This window comes from Tachysurus fulvidraco, chromosome 11, assembly GCF_022655615.1.
Source record: "Tachysurus fulvidraco isolate hzauxx_2018 chromosome 11, HZAU_PFXX_2.0, whole genome shotgun sequence".
In the NCBI taxonomy this organism is placed as follows: domain Eukaryota; kingdom Metazoa; phylum Chordata; class Actinopteri; order Siluriformes; family Bagridae; genus Tachysurus; species Tachysurus fulvidraco.
The window spans coordinates 1332872-1352871 of record NC_062528.1 but is presented as its reverse complement, the minus strand read 5'-3'; the positions used below and the strand labels follow the sequence as shown (position 1 = coordinate 1352871).

At 44.0% G+C, this 20000-nt stretch overlaps 2 protein-coding genes across 8 annotated transcripts in view; one reads left to right on the top strand and one right to left on the bottom strand.

The window, feature by feature from the left end:
- pdgfd (platelet derived growth factor d) overlaps window positions 1–2588 on the top strand; it is a 17597-nt gene extending 15009 nt beyond the window's left edge. For both annotated transcript variants that reach the window (XM_027138890.2, XM_027138892.2), the window contains exons 6-7: window positions 1–104; window positions 1903–2588. The exon at window positions 1–104 is cut by the window's left edge and continues 111 nt beyond it. In XM_027138890.2, the coding sequence (XP_026994691.2) occupies window positions 1–104; window positions 1903–2031 (233 nt within the window). In that variant the 3' untranslated portion in view covers window positions 2032–2588. The remainder of the gene's footprint in view (window positions 105–1902) is intronic.
- Window positions 2589–12970: 10382 nt separating this feature from the next.
- Window positions 12971–20000, bottom strand: part of LOC113637865 (cytoplasmic dynein 2 heavy chain 1) — a 60901-nt gene continuing 53871 nt past the window's right edge. For all 6 annotated transcript variants that reach the window (XM_027138776.2, XM_027138775.2, XM_027138778.2 and 3 more), the window contains 8 exons: window positions 19801–19905; window positions 18912–19028; window positions 18090–18299; window positions 17917–18006; window positions 16762–16871; window positions 16542–16623; window positions 16225–16341; window positions 12971–13355 (listed from right to left, as the gene is read on the bottom strand). In XM_027138776.2, coding sequence (XP_026994577.2) covers window positions 13197–13355; window positions 16225–16341; window positions 16542–16623; window positions 16762–16871; window positions 17917–18006; window positions 18090–18299; window positions 18912–19028; window positions 19801–19905 — 990 coding nt within the window. In that variant the 3' untranslated portion in view covers window positions 12971–13196. The remainder of the gene's footprint in view (window positions 13356–16224; window positions 16342–16541; window positions 16624–16761; window positions 16872–17916; window positions 18007–18089; window positions 18300–18911; window positions 19029–19800; window positions 19906–20000) is intronic.

The window sequence follows — 20000 nt, the reverse complement described above, 5'->3', positions numbered from 1 at the left end:
GATGCATCTTGGTGAAACGCTGCGGTGGGAACTGTGCCTGTGGGACAGAACATTGGAACTCGTGCACCTGTAGCTCTGCCAAAACAGTCAGCAAGCTACATGAGGTATTCTCTAATCAAACACACACACACACACACACACACACACACATGCACATCTCCAACATACCTTTTAACACCTTTTCAAGATATCAGAGAACATTGTTGCCCTTCAGGAATAGAAAGTTTGCTGCATTTAATTCTGGTTTCCTGAAGCATCGAATTATAAAACTGTTACTGGTTAAAGGTGCGGTCTCTGTCGTTTGAGAAATGCTTCACAAAACAAAAACAAAACTAACGTGTAGCCAATTAGCAGAAAGGGGCGTGTCTTGTCAATATGGGCGGAGAGAGTGTTCAGTGCGCATGTGTGACATTAGCAGAAAGCAGTTTTAACATCGACATGGAGGATAAAAACAAAGAAAGAAAGAGAAGAAAGACTTACGATAAGGACAAGAAGTAGGACGTGTTAATATAGGATCAGCTTTCCAGCGCTGGAGAGAACTGAAGGAGCAGGAAGTCGGCCACATATTCACAGGTTGGAGTTTCCCGAGTCAATAACTCCTGAGCTAAACGCTGTTACTACACAAATAACACCTCTTTTCTATCGTAGTAATGTAGAGAGGCAGCTACAACCGCGTTTTGTGTAGTAACAGCGTTTAGCTCAGGAGTTATCGACTCGGGAAACTCCGACCTGTGAATATGTGGCCGACTTTACTTAAGACGCCGAGGCGCTTTTTTCCTTCTCGATAGGTGAGTAACGTTGGTTTTGCTTTGTTACACAGAACTAATATATGCCTTTGTCCTTTACATCATTATGCTTGTGTGGCATTTTTGCTTGTTTGTTTATCTACAATCGTATTGTTCTTCCCTTCAGCTATGATAAAGACACGTTTCTTTCTGTTAGTCACCCGGGTTACGTACGTATGTGTGGGCGGCGCTATCGATACAGGGGTGGGACCCATTTGGGTTAGGGGCGTGTTTGTTTTGGTGATTTTATATGTCAAAATTGGCTTTCAAACAACGGAGACTGCACCTTTAAAGTAGTAAATGACCCAGTGGTAGTGCTGTAGTTATTGGAGCATTTGAGATCATGTGACATTGTGTGCATGATGTCATCATCCTGTCATACACCCTAATTCTCTCAGATGGATGAAGGTATTGATGACTATCATCAAGCGTAGTGAGTATAACTGACCGTGTGTAATTTCCGCAGGTTAAAATCTGTGTTTTTGTTGCACATTATTATGAACAGCAACTTTAAAAAACAGGACTAATTTGACGCTTGAGGAATTCTGGGGTTAAATCTGCCTGATTGATGCACATGATGATGCACTTGAGGGACTTTGATGTTGATGAATCAGTGTTGATGGCGCGCAGGTTCTGTGGCTCTCGCTCATGGCTCTCTGCCCACACACACATCACCAGACATCTCCTTCTCCAGCACTGTAGTGGAAACAGGAGTGCGGCTCAGCACCGGATTTTATAACTGTATATATTACTGACTCATTTTCTGTAACCATGAATCTGAAATAGCCGTAATAAGTAGCACACGGAGAAACCGACTAAAGCCTGGGTTTAATATCTTATTAAAGATCTTTTAACAAAACGTTTTATAAACCATGGCAAAGATCTACAAATTCAGCAAACGGTAGACTTTAAATGTCATGTGTCTGTGTGTGTGTGTGTGTGTGTCTGTGTGTGTGTGTGTGTGTGTCTGTGTCTGTCTGTGTGTGTTTGCGTGTCTGTGTGTGTGTCTGCGTGTGTGTGTGTGTGTGTGTGTCTGTCTGTCTGTCTCTGCGTGTGTGTGTGTCTCTGCGTGTGTGTGTGTGTGTATCTCTGCGTGTGTGTGTGTGTGTGTATCTAGGTGCTAAAGTTCTCTCCAGGACCAAATTACTACAAAATGAAAACCAAAGCACGTTGGACTCTGGCGGAAATCAAGCTGCAGCATCATGAGCAATGCGAGTGTGTGTGTCCCTCACGGCCACCTCGATGAGAGACAATCTCACACACACACACACACACACACACACACACACACACACACACACACACACACACACACACACATCCACTCAGTATTTCAGACAATAATCGATGTAGCTTTAAGTATCTTGCTCTTTGTCTGTAATTTTGTACTTTTTATCCGTCTTCATGCACACTGTTATTTATTTCTCTTTTATTTTAAGACGGTCTTTCTCTCTCTCTCTCTCTCTCACACACACACACACACACACACACACACACACACACACACACACACACACACACACATTCCAGTCTCCTGGGTTCAGTTTAAGCCAGAGGAGTGTGTTTTTACTCCTTATCCAAAACAGTACATTCCTCTCATACCAGCCCTTCCTCATTAACACACACACACACACACACACACACACACACACACACACACACACACACACACACACTGCTGAATGTATGATTGCTGTAGCTCTGTGTGTGAGACTTTGGGTTCATTTAGCTTTAAAGCGCTCAGATTCAATAATTTCCCGTTTCGTTTGTCTTAAAAACACAAATAAACAACCAGATTTTGGAGGTCCGGCCTTCACCTGTGTGTGTTTTCTGCTTCCTGTATGTGAGGCGAGTGGGTTGTTGTTATATACGGGGGGCTATTCTGAGAACACAGGGCTGCAGTATCATGTCTGACCCTTCAGTCTGACCCCAACTTCCTGGGATATGCGAAAACATGTTTGTGACAAATCGCTTCTCTCTTCTTTACTTCCTCATGAATTATTTATAAAGTTCTGCAGCTTGTTCCAACAATATGCCTGCGGTTCCTGAAATGTGTGTGTGTGTGTGTGTGTGTGTGTGTGTGTGTGTGTGTGTGTGTGTGTGTGTGTGTGTGTGTGTAACAGAAATGCTGAAATATGATGTGCTAATAGTAATGGCACTGACTGACTGAAGCTCTTGAAACTAAACTCAACTGCTTTCTATGGTGTTTATATGGAACAAGGAAGCGCTGGAACACGACTCACTGTAATGACACGACTCACTGTAACGACACGACTCGGTGTAATGACACGACTCACTGTAACGACACGACTCACTGTAACGACACGACTCACTGTAACGACACGACTCACTGTAACGACACGACTCACTGTAACGACACGACTCACTGTAACGACACGACTCACTGTAACGACACGACTCACTGTAACGACACGACTCGGTGTAACGACACGACTCGGTGTAACGACACGACTCGGTGTAACGACACGACTCGGTGTAACGACACGACTCGGTGTAACGACACGACTCACTGTAACGACACGACTCACTGTAACGACACGACTCACTGTAACGACACGACTCGGTGTAACGACACGACTCGGTGTAACGACACGACTCACTGTAACGACACGACTCACTGTAACGACACGACTCACTGTAACACCACGACTCACTGTAACGACACGACTCGGTGTAACGACACGACTCGGTGTAACGACACGACTCGGTGTAACACCACGACTTACTGTAACGACACGACTCGGTGTAACGACACGACTCGGTGTAACACCACGACTTACTGTAACGACACGACTCGGTGTAACGACACGACTTACTGTAACGACACGACTTACTGTAACAACACGACTCACTGTAACGACACGACTCGGTGTAACGACACGACTTACTGTAACGACACGACTTACTGTAACAACACGACTCACTGTAACGACACGACTCGGTGTAACGACACGACTTACTGTAACGACACGACTTACTGTAACGACACGACTTACTGTAACGACACGACTCGGTGTAACGACACGACTTACTGTAACGACACGACTTACTGTAACGACACGACTTACTGTAACGACACGACTTACTGTAACAACACGACTCGGTGTAACGACACGACTTACTGTAACGACACGACTTACTGTAACGACACGACTTACTGTAACGACACGACTTACTGTAACGACACGACTCGGTGTAACGACACGACTCGGTGTAACGACACGACTTACTGTAACGACACGACTCGGTGTAACAACACGACTTACTGTAACGACACGACTTACTGTAACGACACGACTTACTGTAACGACACGACTTGGTGTAACGACACGACTTGGTGTAACGACACGACTTGGTGTAACGACACGACTTACTGTAACGACACGACTCGGTGTAACGACACGACTTACTGTAACGACACGACTTACTGTAACGACACGACTTGGTGTAACGACACGACTTGGTGTAACGACACGACTTACTGTAACGACACGACTTACTGTAACGACACGACTCGGTGTAACGACACGACTTACTGTAACGACACGACTTACTGTAACGACACGACTCGGTGTAACGACACGACTCGGTGTAACGACACGACTCACTGTAACGACACGACTCACTGTAACGACACGACTTACTGTAACGACACGACTTACTGTAACGACACGACTTGGTGTAACGACACGACTTACTGTAACGACACGACTTGGTGTAACGACACGACTTACTGTAACGACACGACTTGGTGTAACGACACGACTTACTGTAACGACACGACTCGGTGTAACGACACGACTCGGTGTAACGACACGACTTGGTGTAACGACACGACTCGGTGTAACGACACGACTCGGTGTAACGACACGACTTACTGTAACGACACGACTCGGTGTAACGACACGACTTACTGTAACGACACGACTTACTGTAACAACACGACTTACTGTAACGACACGACTCGGTGTAACGACACGACTTACTGTAACGACACGACTTACTGTAACGACACGACTTACTGTAACGACACGACTCGGTGTAACGACACGACTTACTGTAACGACACGACTCGGTGTAACGACACGACTTACTGTAACGACACGACTTACTGTAACAACACGACTTACTGTAACGACACGACTCGGTGTAACGACACGACTTACTGTAACGACACGACTTACTGTAACGACACGACTTACTGTAACGACACGACTCGGTGTAACAACACGACTCGGTGTAACAACACGACTCGGTGTAACAACACGACTTACTGTAACGACACGACTCGGTGTAACGACACGACTTACTGTAACGACACGACTTACTGTAACAACACGACTCGGTGTAACGACACGACTCGGTGTAACGACACGACTTACTGTAACGACACGACTCGGTGTAACGACACGACTTACTGTAACGACACGACTTACTGTAACGACACGACTTACTGTAACAACACGACTCGGTGTAACGACACGACTTACTGTAACGACACGACTCGGTGTAACGACACGACTTACTGTAACGACACGACTCGGTGTAACGACACGACTCGGTGTAACAACACGACTTACTGTAACGACACGACTTACTGTAACGACACGACTCGGTGTAACAACACGACTTACTGTAACAACACGACTCGGTGTAACGACACGACTTACTGTAACAACACGACTCGGTGTAACGACACAACGGCGAAGAGACGGAAACGACATTTTAGTTATTTAGTTATAATTATACATAATTATATTTACATTATATTATTTAGTTTAGTTAAAATAAACTAAATAAAACAAATAAACTAACAAAGTAAAATAAACACAGTAACGTCGCACATGAAGGACACCGAGCGGTCGTGTGGACCCGAGAGCAGTGTAATCTTCACCAACACCATCGCTCCTGCTCTCTGATTACATCCCTTTGTCAAGGAAGCGTCAGAGCATGTACCTGTCTGTAGCTGTGCTGATTGGGGGAGAGAGAGAGAGAGAGCGTGAGAGAGAAAGAGGCAGAGAGAGCGAGTGAAAGTGAGAGAGAGAGAGATAGAGATGGTGTTAGTATTTAGCTTACATTATACGACCATTAGAATTCCAGCTATTGTAATGATGTCATGATGTGTAATATTAACCAATCAGGAGCTGCGAGTCCTCGTGGTGTTCGGTTTCCTCATCAGCGTATCGGTCAGAGTCGGACTCGGCGGTGCGACGTTTTCTGGATCGTTCTTTAATAAATTTACAAATTACTGTGATAAAAGGAGCATAAAACCATCACCACCTTCATCTCCATGGTAACAGTAACACACCCTAGCGGCCCTATAACTGCTCATACGGCCCTATAACTGCTCATCCGGTCGTGTTGCAGGTACCTGAGCGGGTCTTCACTCTGACTTTCTGAGCTCTACAGGTTGTGTGTGTGTGTGTGTGTGTGTGTGTGTGTTGCTTGGTTCCTATCATTGTTGCATCAGCTAGAGAAACAGAAGGTTCAGGATGGAGTGATGAAGATCAGAGAAGAACAGAGAAGACAGATTGTGGGCAAACAGCTCGGAACTCCACCGTGTACAAAATGTGTGTTTTTTTTTTACACACACGGCTTCCTCTGCGGCGAGACAGACGGACAGACCGAGAGACAGGAAGTAATGACTTCACCCAGAAGAGGACGAGTGAGTCATCGTCATAGAGAGAGTGCCCACACTCGTTTATTATATCTCTAGGTTCCCCCTCCTCCCCCAGCATCGCTCGTGTCTCTGCGCCTGTCTGCGGGGGCGGAACACATTTTACGTATTAACTTCTACAAGCGTTTCGTTTCGTGCGTTTGGAAATCATCAGATCGAGTCTTTTTTTTTATTTTTTAATGGGTTTTTCCACATTTTCTGTCAGTTGGCCACCAGCGAACGGTAATGTGCAGAATCACGCAGAGATCAGTCAGGGGCGTGAAGGCGAACACGTGCTTCCTCAGAGACACATCAAGCAAATCATCCAGATCTTTTCTAACTGATGCGGCGTCGCAGGGCGGCGTAACGCGCTCGCAGGAAACCCGTATAAAACAACATGAGCTCACTGGAGAAAATGGCTGGAGTCGTTAAGACTGACCGGGGCAGAGAGCACAGGAGATCTCTCTCTCTCTTACACACCCAGCCCCATGTGCCCCATGTGCCCCATGTGCCAAGACTTACTTATTAATAAATAGAGAATAAATGATGTCACAGGAAAATCATCAACAATGGGGTGGTGTGATGAGCCACAGTGCAGGTCTCAGACGGGAAGAATAACACATCTTCATGCTTGTGTGTGTGTGTAGGAGGGACTGAGGGAGAGCCAGTGTGTGTGAGTGTATGTGAGTGTGTGTGAGAGAGAGTGTGAGCGAGTGTGTGAAAGTGTGTGTGTGTGTGTGTGTGTGTGAGAGAGAGAGAGAGTGTGAGCGAGTGTGAATGTGAGAGTGTGTGAGAGAGTGTGTGTGTGTGAGAGTGTGTGAGAGAGAGAGTGAGAGAGTGTGTGAGAGAGAGTGAGAGAGTGTGTGAGAGAGAGTGAGAGAGTGTGTGAGAGAGAGTGAGAGAGTGTGTGAGAGAGAGTGAGAGAGTGTGTGAGAGAGAGAGAGTGTGTGTGTGTGAGAGAGAGAGTGTGTGTGAGAGAGTGTGTGTGTGTGTGTGTGTGAGAGAGAGAGAGTGTGTGAGAGAGAGTGTGTGTGAGAGAGAGAGTGTGTGAGAGAGAGAGAGAGTGTGAGAGAGAGAGAGAGATGTTGTGGAGGAGAGAAGTGAGAGAGTGGTGTGAGAGGTGTGGTGTGTGAGAGAGAGAGGTGTGTGTGTGTGAGAGAGCGAGTGTGTGAGAGAGCGGTGTGTGTAGGAGTGTGTGTGTGAGAGTGTGTGGTGTGTGAGAGTGTGTGTGGTGAGTGTGTATGTGTGGTGAGAGTGTGTGGTGTGTGTGTGTGTGTGTGTGTCTGAGAGTGTGTGGTGTGTGAGAGTGTGTGTGTGTGAGAGTGTGTGTGTGTGTGAGAGTGTGTGTGTGTGTGAGAGTGTGTGTGTGTGTGAGAGTGTGTGTGTGTGAGTGTGAGAGAGTGTGTGTGTGTGAGTGAGAGTGTGTGTGAGTGAGTGAGAGTGTGTGTGAGTGAGAGAGTGTGTGTGAGTGAGAGAGTGAGTGAGAGTGTGTGTGTGTGTGTGTGTGTGTGTGTGTGTGTGTGTGAGAGAGAGTGTGTGTGAGAGAGAGTGTGTGTGAGAGAGAGTGTGTGTGAGAGAGAGAGAGTGTGTGTGAGAGAGAGAGAGTGTGTGTGAGAGAGAGAGTGTGTGAGAGAGAGAGAGAGTGTGAGAGTGAGAGAGAGAGTGTGAGTGTGAGAGAGAGAGTGTGAGTGTGTGTGTGTGAGAGAGAGTGTGTGTGAGAGAGAGTGTGTGTGAGAGAGAGAGAGAGAGAGAGTGTGTGTGTGTGTGTGAGAGAGAGAGAGAGAGAGAGAGAGTGTGAGAGAGAGAGAGTGTGAGAGAGAGAGAGTGTGTGAGCGAGCGCGTGTGTGTGTGTGTGTGTGTGTGTTTGTGTGGACATACTGAATAATGTCCAAATCAAAAATGAGAGTTATTTATGTCATTATGATCAGTAACTATGGCAACTGCAGCTTAGTAGCAATGCATTTATCAAATCTACCTAATTAAGCTGAATTTCTCTTTTCGTATATCTCAAGTTCTTCACACACACACAGACACACACACACACACACACACACACACACACACACACACCCTTGTGTTTCTGTGACGCGGTCTCATGGTTTTATTGAGAGAATGTGGGTGTGAGGAATTCTACAGTAAAATAAAGGTTTTTATGTTTATGATGATGATGATGATTATGATATTTATGATGATTATGATATGTATGTTTATGATGCTGATGCTGATGATGATGATGATGATGATGATCAGTAGTTACATGGCCCAGATGACTTCGGCCCCTCAGATCCTGATCTACTGTGTGAATTTTTCTGGATCCTCGTCACTGTGAGTCTGTGTAGTTTTTCGACACTCATAAAATGACCCTGAGGGGAAATTCATTCCATCACACGTTCACGAAGCGATGGCGAACATCAGCAATGTATATGTCTCACTCTTGTCTTGCTATCTGTCTCCTAAAGCTCATGTCTCTCTCTCTCTCTCTCTCTCTCTCTCTCTCTCTCTTTCTGCTGTGTTTCTGTTGCTTTTTTTTTTATTTTTATCTCTAAATTAAACACGACGGTTAAAGTGGAATTACAACAATTTCCCTTTTCCTGTTTTGGTGTGCAGTTTCCAGTCAGGTGAATATCTTGTGTGTGAGTGTGTGTGTGAGAGTGTGTGTGTGTGTGAGTGCGTGAGAGAGAAACAGAGGAAATGAACTTTTGGAACAGAATGTGCTGAAAACATGGTGGTAATGATGTTATTATTACCTTTTCTTTTTACACCCCCAGTAACACACCACTGTGTGTGTGTGTGTGTGTGTGTGTGTGTGATCCTGAAACACAAAGATAACGAATGTCACCGATCGAACGGCGCACGTTTCCCATCGAGCGCGTAGCGTGTACGTTATGCGACACCATTACGTTACACTGTATGTAGTGTTTATGTAAAGTGATTAATAAGGCACTTAAGCTTCAGTCGCACTGTGGGCTTTAATGACAGTAAATGACATCAGCGTAGCATTTGCTCGCCTTCTTATGATCTTTAAATAAAAAATACTTACTATGTTTTACAGATTAAAATGCTAGAGAGATGTGTGTAGTCGTGCTCATGCTCAGAGCTAGGAACAAGGTTGTCGATGATAGGATCAGGTTCAAGCCCCAGCACTGCCAAGCTACCACAGTCGAGAGAGAGAGAGAGATGTGACCTGACTTTGAGACATGAGGTGTGACGAATGCTTTGGATCGCTAGCATCCTGGAGCTCAAGGCCATCACACATCACTGAGTGTCTTGTTTGGGATTCATTCATTCATCTTCTACCGCTTATCCGAACTTCTCTGGTCACGGGGAGCCTGTGCCTATCTCAGGTGTCATCGGGCATCGAGGCAGGATACACCCTGGACGGAGTGCCAACCCATCACAGGGCACACACACACACTCTCATTCACTCACACACACACACTCCGGACAATTTTCCAGAGATGCCAATCAACCTACCATGCATGTCTTTGGACCGGGGGAGGAAACCGGAGTACCCGGAGGAAACCCCCGAGTCACGGGGAGAACATGCAAACTCCACACACACAAGGCGGAGGCGGGAATCGAACCCCCAACCCTGGAGGTGTGAGGCGAACATGCTAAGCCCCCCCATTGTTTGGGATTCAGATCAAGGCTAAAACTCAACAGCACACATCGGGGTCTCAGAGCCGTTCGGAATTAATCCCGCCTTAGCCGAGGGAGCTTGTTATCAGGTTCATTGTAGGATTAAGTGCTTTGTAAGGTGTGAGAATGGTGTGTGTGTGTGTGTGTGTGTGTCTTCGGTAGAGGAAGCGATCCAAGTTATGGTAATGTCTTGATAGAATCTGAAAGAAGAGATGTGTTCAACCTGCGAGAACGTTCCCAGACACGACTGTAGATGCTTCATCCTCACACTCAGTTAAAATACGCCGTTGGTTTTAGTTTCATGGTTACGTGCGACGTTTAGAAGGAAACCTCAATAAGATCAGACTTTACAAGAGTTTCTGCCACCGAGATTGCGTGAATATAAACATGGGCCAGCGGCTGCATTTCGAGTACGATGGAGTCATTTTAGATAAAGGCGGCCAGTGGGCATTCTAACAGTCCAGATGGGAAGTCATTGAGACGTTTAAAGGTTCTTTTTATTTTTGGTAATTTACCAAAACATTTGTGGAAGGTGGGGGACACGGTGGCTTAGTGGTTAGCACGTTCACCTCACACCTCCAGGGTTGGGGGTTCGATTCCCGTCTCCGCCTTGTGTGTGTGTGGAGTTTGCATGTTCTCCCCGTGCCTCGGGGGTTTCCTCCGGGTACTCCGGTTTCCTCCCCCGGTCCAAAGACATGCATGGTAGGTTGATTGGCATCTCTGGGAAATTGTCCGTAGTGTGTGTGTGTGTGTGTGTGTGTGTGTGTGTGTGAGTGAATGAGAGAGTGTGTGTGCCCTGTGATGGGTTGGCACTCCGTCCAGGGTGTATCCTGCCTCGATGCCCGATGACGCCTGAGATAGGCACAGGCTCCCCGTGACACGAGGTAGTTCGGATAAGCGGTAGAAGATGAATGGATGAATTTGCGGAAAGCTTTAACACACCGAATGGTTTGGTTTTGTTCCTAACGCCACTGCACATGTATAAAAAGTCTAATTTGCTAATGAATTTCCTGTAATCGTGAAAACTCTTTGGTTTACAGAGTACAGCTCTGAGTAATGTCGTGTTAGATATGATACGACAGAGGAAGAATAGTCTGATTCTAATCATGCAGAAAATCAGTTCTTTGTTTTATCCTTCTGACGGATTCCCACTGAGGAGTGTGGAGGTGGAGAGGAGGTAATATCATCCACGCTGACTGCATGAATGACGATCTCTCGTCTCATGTGCTCAATAATTTGTGTTGTTGTTCCAGATGTACCGAGTAATAATGGGTCTCGGTCTCGGCTTTGTATCGTGGTGAGAAACTCGAGTGGGGAAAAACACTTCACTGTTAATGTTTCAGGATATTTATGACAGAGTTTTAGTGACTTCCCCTCGGTCTGGTCTGCTAATATCGTGTGTGTTTAATCGCTCGGCCCTCTGTGTGTAAGGCTTTTACTGTAGCTACATTTACCTGTACGAGACATTAGCTAATAAAGCCGTACATTAACATTTATAGATTCTGTGGGACGAATGCAAATGTGTCCGGCCTTTATTTGTGTTCTGCTGGGTGTTAAAAACCCCACGTAATAAACCGCTCACATTTCTAGTTGTTGGGCTGCGTGATGAGATCAGTTTGTGTCCCGACCGTGATGGGATCGGTTTGCGTCCCGAAAGTGATGAGATCAGTTTGCGTCCCGAAAGTGATGAGATCGGTTTCGTCCCGACCGTGATGAGATCGGTTTGCGTCCCGACCGTGATGAGATCGGTTTGCGTCCCGACCGTGATGAGATCGGTTTGCGTCCCGACCGTGATGAGATCGGTTTGCGTCCCGACCGTGAGAAGCTTCAGCATCAGACCCTCAGATTATTATATACAAATCTGGGTTTTATTACAGGAATGGGACAAAAAATACTCTCTCTCTCCCTATGTGTGTGTCTCTCTGTCTGTCTGTCTGTCTGTCTGTGTCTCTCACACACACACACACACCCTGGAGTTGTTTTTGAAGAAAAACAACCAATATAAAAACAATATAATGTTCATAGTTTACAATCTTCTCATTCAGTTCTCTACACACTTCCTACTTACTACTCATTTTTCCCTCTTTTTCTCTCTTCTTCACTCTTTCAATGTCTCATCTCTTCTTTATTCTCTTCCCATAATCCCTGGAATAATGAGAACAAAATGGCATCACATTCCTATATAATGCTATAACTGATTCATTAACAATAGATTAACACACTAGGGCCTGTGTACCTGCTGCTAGGTCTCTCTCTCTCTCTCTCTCTCTTTCTTTCTCTCTCTGTCCCACTAGGGCCTGTGCACCTGCTGCTAGGTGTGCGTGTCTCTCTCTCTCTCTCTGGCCCACTAGAGACTGTGTACCTGCTGCTAGGTGTGTGTGTGTGTGTCTCTCTCTCTCTCTCGGTCTCTCTGTCCCACTAGGGCCTGTGCACCTGCTGCTAGGTGTGTGTGTCTCTCTGTCCCACCAGGGCCTGTGTACCTGCTGCTAGGTGTGTGTGTGTGTGTCTCTCTCTCTCTCTCGGTCTCTCTGTCCCACTAGGGCCTGTGCACCTGCTGCTAGGTGTGTGTGTCTCTCTCTCTGTCCCACCAGGGCCTGTGTACCTGCTGCTAGGTGTGTGTGTGTGTCTCTCTCTCTCTCTCGGTCTCTCTGTCCCACTAGGGCCTGTGCACCTGCTGCTAGGTGTGTGTCGATATTCAGCATTAATATCACAACAATTACATTTCTTTTGTATACAATATTGTACAAGACTTTACTGAATAAATGGGTCTTGTTTAAAAATGGGACTTAAACAGCTTCCTGAAGAAAACAAGAAAGCCAGAATCCAAACACACACCACACACACACACACACACACACACACACGATGATACTGAAAAACAATTTATTTAATGAGTAATTACTACAACAATATAAATCCATTGTCATAAATATAGAAACACATTTATATACATCATACTGAGCATAAAAGCAGTACAATGTGTTTGTGTGTGTGTGTGTGTGTGTGTGTGTGTGTGTGTCTGTTTGAGAGACAGTGCAGATCCACTTTGATTTCACTGTTCCACTGAGTGTGTGTGTACTGTATGTGTGTGTGCGTTACTGCTGTTTGAGAAACAGTGCAGCTCCACACTGGATACATTGCTCTTGGTTTCCTCCACATGGAACATCTATGTGCATGACTACACTCACTCGCTCTGCACTCGCGTACAGTGGCAACAACACACACTCCTCTGGAGAGTAACAACCTGGGCCATTCTACAAAACACACACATTCAGGTTATAGTACAAACAACAACGACTGTCTGACTGTGTGTATATTAAGTGTGAGTGTGTGTGTGTGTATATTAAGTGTGAGTACTTGTGTGTGTGTATTAAGTGTGAGTATGTGTGTGTATATTAAGTGTGTGTGTGTGTGTGTATATTAAGTGTGTGTGTGTGTGTGTGTATTTAGTGTGAGTGTGTGTGTGTATATTAAGTGTGTGTGTGTGTGTGTATATTAAGTATGAGTGTGTGTATATTAAGTGTGAGTGAGTGTGTATATTAAGTGTGAGTGTGTGTGTGTGTATTAAGTGTGAGTGTGTGTGTGTATATTAAGTGTGAGTGTGTGTGTGTGTATTAAGTGTGAGTGTATGTGTATATTAAGTGTGTGTGTGTGTGTGTATATTAAGTACGAGTGTGTGTGTGTGTGTGTATATTAAGTGTGTGAGTGTGTGTATTAAGTGTAAGTGTGTGTATATAAAGTGTGAGTGTGTGTGTATTAAGTGTAAGTGTGTGTATATAAAGTGTGAGTGTGTGTGTATTAAGTGTAAGTGTGTGTATATAAAGTGCGAGTGTGTATATTAAGTGTGTGTGTGTGTATATTAAGTGTGAGTGTGTGTGTGTATTAAGTGTGAGTGTGTGTGTGTATATGAAGTGTGAGTGTGTGTGTGTATATGAAGTGTGAGTGTGTGTGTATATGAAGTGTGAGTGTGTGTGTGTATATGAAGTGTGAGTGTGTGTGTGTATATTAAGTGTGAGTGTGTGTGTATATTAAGTGTGAGTACTTGTGTGTGTATTAAGTGTGAGTACTTTGTGTGTGTGTGTATTAAGTGTGAGTACTTGTGTGAGTGTGTGTGTATATTAAGTGTGAGTGTGTGTATATTAAGTGTGTGAGTGTGTGTGTGTATTAAGTGTGAGTGTGTGAGTATTAAGTGTGAGTGTGTATTAATTGCGAGTGTGTGTGTATATATTAAGTGTGAGTGTGTGTATATTAAGTGTGAGTGTGTGTGTATTAAGTGTGAGTGTGTGTGTGTATATTAAGTGTGAGTATGTGTGTGTGTATATTAAGTGTGAGTATGTGTGTGTGTATATTAAGTGTGAGTATGTGTGTGTGTATATTAAGTGTGAGTATGTGTGTGTATATTAAGTGTGAGTGTGTGTATATGAAGTGTGTGTGTGTGTGTGTATATGAAGTGTGAGTGTGTGTGTATATTGTGTGAGTACTTGTGTGTGTGTGTATTAAGTGTGAGTACTTGTGTGTGTGTGTATATTAAGTGTGAGTGTGTGTGTATATTAAGTGTGTGTGTGTGTGTGTATTAAGTGTGTGTGTGTGTGTGTGTATATTAAGTGTGAGTGTGTATATTAAGTGTGAGTGTGTATTAATTGCGAGTGTGTGTGTATTAAGTGTGAGTGTGTGTATATTAAGTGTGAGTATGTGTGTGTGTATATTAAGTGCGAGTGTGTGTGTGTATATTAAGTCTGTGTGTGTGTGTATATTAAGTGTGAGTGTGTGGGTGTGTGTGTATGTGTATATTAAGTGTGAGTGTGTGTATATTAAGTGTGTGTGTGTGTGTATATTAAGTGTGAGTGTGTGTATATTAAGTGTGAGTGTGTGAGTGTGTGTGTATTAAGTGTGTGTGTGTGTATATTAAGTGTGAGTGTGTGTGTGTATATTAAGTCTGTGTGTGTGTGTGTATATTAAGTGTGAGTGTGTGAATTAAGTGTGAGTGTGTGTGTGTATTGTGAGTGTGTGTGTGTATTAAGTGTGTGTGTGTGTGTATTAAGTGTGTGTGTGTGTATTAAGTGTGAGTGTGTGTGTATATTAAGTGTGAGTGTGTGTATATTAAGTGTGAGTATGTGTGTGTATATTAAGTGCGAGTGTGTGTGTATATTAAGTCTGTGTGTGTGTATATTAAGTGTGAGTGTGTGTGTATTAAGTGTGAGTGTGTGTGTGTATTAAGTGTGTGTGTGTGTATTAAGTGTGAGTGTGTGTATATATTAAGTGTGAGTGTGTGTGTGTATATTAAGTGTGAGTGTGTGTGTGTGTATATTAAGTGTGAGTGTGTGTGTGTGTGTGTGTGTATATTAAGTGTGTATATTAAGTGTGAGTGTGTATATTAAGTGAGTGTGTGTGTATATTGAGTGTGTGTGTGTATATTAAGTGTGTGTGTGTGTGTGTATATTAAGTGTGCATGTGTGTGTATATTAAGTGTAGTGTGTGTGTATATATTAAGTGTAGTGTGTGTGTGTGTATTAAGTGTGAGTATGTGTGTGTGTATATTAAGTGTGAGTATGTGTGTGTGTATAAAGTGTGAGTGTGTGTGTGTGTGTGTATATTAAGTGTGAGTGTGTGTGTGTATATTAAGTGTGAGTGTGTGTGTGTATAAAGTGTGTGTGTGTGTATATTAAGTGTGAGTATGTGTGTATATATTAAGTGTGAGTGTGTGTGTATATTAAGTGTGAGTATGTGTGTGTGTGTATATCAAGTGTGTGTGTGTGTGTGTGTGTATATTAAGTGTGAGTATGTGTGTGTGTATATCAAGTGTGAGTGTGTGTGTATATCAAGTGTGAGTGTGTGTGTATATCAAGTGTGAGTGTGTGTGTGTATATCAAGTGTGAGTGTGTGTGTGTATATCAAGTGTGAGTATGTGTGAGTGTGTGTGTGTATATTAAGTGTGAGTGTGTGTGTGTATATCAAGTGTGAGTGTGTGTGTGTATATCAAGTGTGAGTGTGTGTGTATATTAAGTGTGAGTGTATATTAAGTGTGAGTGTGTGTGTATATTAAGTGTGAGTGTGTGTATATTAAGTGTGAGTGTGTGTGTGTGTGTGTATATTAAGTGTGTGTGTGTGTGTGTGTGTGTGTACCTGATGAATCCAGGCCATGTAGCAGGTAGGAACAGCACACACACTGGGCGAGTTGTGATGATTCTCACTCAGTCGATTCCCATCAAAACTACAGCCTTCTAGCTGAAGACCTCCAACCTTCACACACACCCCCATACACACACACCCCCACACACACACCCCCACACACACCACAGATTATAACATGGAACATTAACATAAACAATAACCTGTTAACATTAAACTATAACTTCAATTAATTAAAAAAGTGAGTAAAAGGGTGTGTGTGTGTGTGTGTGTGTATGAGAGAGAGAGAGAGAGAGAGAGAGAGTCCACACCTTGACTTGTAGTTTAGCTCCAGATATCTGACTCTTCCATGAAGCCACAAACTTCAGACTGTCCATAGAGCAGCTCATAGTTCTTTACACACACATTTTTTTTTAGTCATTTACAAATCAAATAGTTCTTTTAAATGTACACTCATGTCAATGCCATCACACACACACACACACACACACACATATACACAAACACACACACACACACACACACACACACCTGGCAGTCTCCTGTCTCAGGGCGTTGAGGAAGGTTTGTGGATGGAAGAGGTCCGAAAGATCCAAAGTATCACTCAGCAGTGTGTTCCTCTCCATCCTCTCTACCCAGTTCTGTCAAACACACACACCCACATACTTGAGTGATATATTCTTTAGTCCCCAAAATCGTGTGTGTGTGTGTGTGTGTGTGAGGTCAATAATAGCCATCCAGCAAATTCCATTAATTGAAATCTTTCCTACACCAAGTGCAAGCACGCACGTGCGTGCACGCACGCACGCACACACACGCACGCACACACACACACACACACACACACACACACACACACACACACACACACACACACACACACTTTGGCAGCTTTCATCATAGCTGTAGGACTTTGGCAGTAGAAGCTTGTCAGCATCAGAACAGGCAAATTAGGGTTAAGTGTGTGAGCCATGTGCAATGATCTACGCACACACACACACACACACACACACACACACACACACACAGAGGATCAGAATTAAACCTGCAGAGAGAAGCAGCAGCTGTCTAATAGTGCACTGTCATACACAGACACCTCTGAAAGAGAGTGACAGTAATAATGACACACTGTGCTTTCTTTGTGTGTGTGTGAGTGTGTGTGTGTGTGTGTGTGTGTGGTGTCTGTGTGGGTAACTAGTGTACCTGTAAGCATGCTGATAACAGGTGGATCATCCTAATTTGACACTAAATTAACCCCACATCAACAGAGAACACTATCGTACACACACACAGATGATTAAAATGGAGAGACACATGAATGGTAGAGCTGAGATATACGTCTTTGTGTGTGTGTGTGTGTGTGTGTGTGTACTAATGAATAATTCATGAACAAGTGTTTAATATGCTCGTCCACATTCTATTCTCCAAGGTCAGTGTATTTCTGTCTCTCTCTCTCTCTCATACACACACAAGTCACCAGTTGGAGTATTAATTGAACAGTGGATAAGAGGATAAGAGCATCTTCTCTCTTTCTCTCGTCCTCTTACTATATTCTCTCTCTCTCCATTTCCCTTTCTACTCTCGTGTCTCACTTCAGCGGTGGAACAATACAAAAAGAAAGAAATCTAATAGAAGCACTAGTGTCTGTTCCTGTGTGTGTGTGTGTGTGTGTGTGTGTGTGTGTACCTGCACAGCGAGGGCTCTGCTCACCACAGCTCTCAGATATTGCATGGGGTCATCAGGCCCCTCCCACTTACTCTGCCAACTCAGAGGACACTGAGAGACAGAATGGGAATGAAAGACAGGAGTGAGACAGATGTTATTGTGGCAGCAACCTCAACAACAACACACACACACACCTCCTGGTTGAGCAGAGCAGTGGCGAGTTTGTGGGTGTCGGCCGTCAGCAAGCAGGTTCCACGGATCACCTTACTGAGGGCGGCCAGTGATTGGTGGATGCTCTGGACCAATCGGATAGCGTTGAACTGCTCTAACAGGACGAATGAGAGCACGGGGGAGCTTGTACCGTCAGTGGGCGGAGCCAGCTTCTGCTGGATTAGAGATGAACCCTGATGAAGAGAAAGAGATTAAATAATTAATTATATCATTATATAAAATCATTATTATTATTATTATTATTATTATTATTATTATCGTTATTTGTATCTATTATCATGAGGTTCTCCTGCCAGGAATCGAGGTGAACTGTACAATGTCTATAACGTGATGAAAGAAAAAGTCACATCCAAACATAAAAAAGCCTGTTGGACCTGAAACTGGTGCAGGAAGAGATTTTAGTACAACTGAATTTAAATAAATCTGTATATAGTTACGCATGTATGTGTGTGTGTGTGTGTGTGTGTGTGTATACACAGTATATATGTGTGTGTGTATATACACACAGTATGTGTGTGTGTGTATATATGCACAGTATATATGTGTGTATACAGTATATACAGTATATATGTGTGTGTGTGTGTGTGTGTATATACTTGTGTGTGTATATACACAGTATATATGTGTGTATACAGTATATATATGTGTGTGTATATACACAGTATATGTGTGTATTCAGTATATACAGTATATATATATATATATATATATATCTATGTGTGTGTGTGTGTGTGTATATACACAGTGTGTGTGTGTATATACACAGTATATATTTGTGTGTGTACCTGATTTAGTCTCTTCCACAGGTTTAGTACAGGTGAGAGGCCACTTGCCCACAGCTCTCTGTCAAACTTTGACCCCGCAGTAACTGATCTGCTTAAAATCCTTAGCTGAGAGATCACCTACACACACACACACCAGAATTTTGATATACCGAGTGTAGTATCATGATTGCTGGTACTTAAAAAGAGAAAGCACATTGAATCATGCCATTAAAAGCCCACTGATTACTGAGTTCTGAAATCCCGACCCTTGAGCAGGTCGCTGTCGTCTGACCTTAAATGAGGGTCGTAGTAAACAGTTCTGACCGTTCGACATTATAATAGCAGTCGGTTGCTCGGTGCTGTTTGAGGACAGACTGAACGATTATGAGGTTAAAAATAGAAGAAATGTTTCCGACCCTGTCGGTGCCCCTGCTGAGGTAAAAGCTATGAGCTGACGGAGCTGCAGCTATAACACCATATATTATGTAAGGAATAAAACATGTGGTGTTTAAGCCTCAGTGCTGGTACGGTGTGATCCATCACCCACAGACAGATGACGGTTTCCCTAACAGCACGGTAGACCGAAACGTCCACACTGACACCCTTCGATAGCATCTCATTACAGACCTTTTAACACTTTGTTCTGATCCAAATGAACAAATGCCATTTTATTCGGCCGTATAGTCAGAATGTCATCATGCAAGACAGTGAGCATCTGATACCTCACAGAGATTTAAAGGGGCTCCGGCACAGAGACGCCACACACTGTACAAACACAGTGCTACGCAGGAAGCAACTTACAAACTCTCAGAAGATTTTACAAACTGGGTCACAGTGGGTCATGAACACACACACACACACACACACACACACACACACACACACACACACACACACACACACTGTGTACCTGCATGCTGGTGATGCGTTGAGCAGAACGCTCAATGTTGGCAGGAAGTCCGAAAAAACTTGGCTTATCATCCTCTGGGAGACTTTCCACCACACGCTGATAATCCTACACACACACACACACACACACACACACACACACAATTGAGCTTATTCACTTTTGATCAGGACATTCAAACTCCCCACATTTCAGGTTAGCAT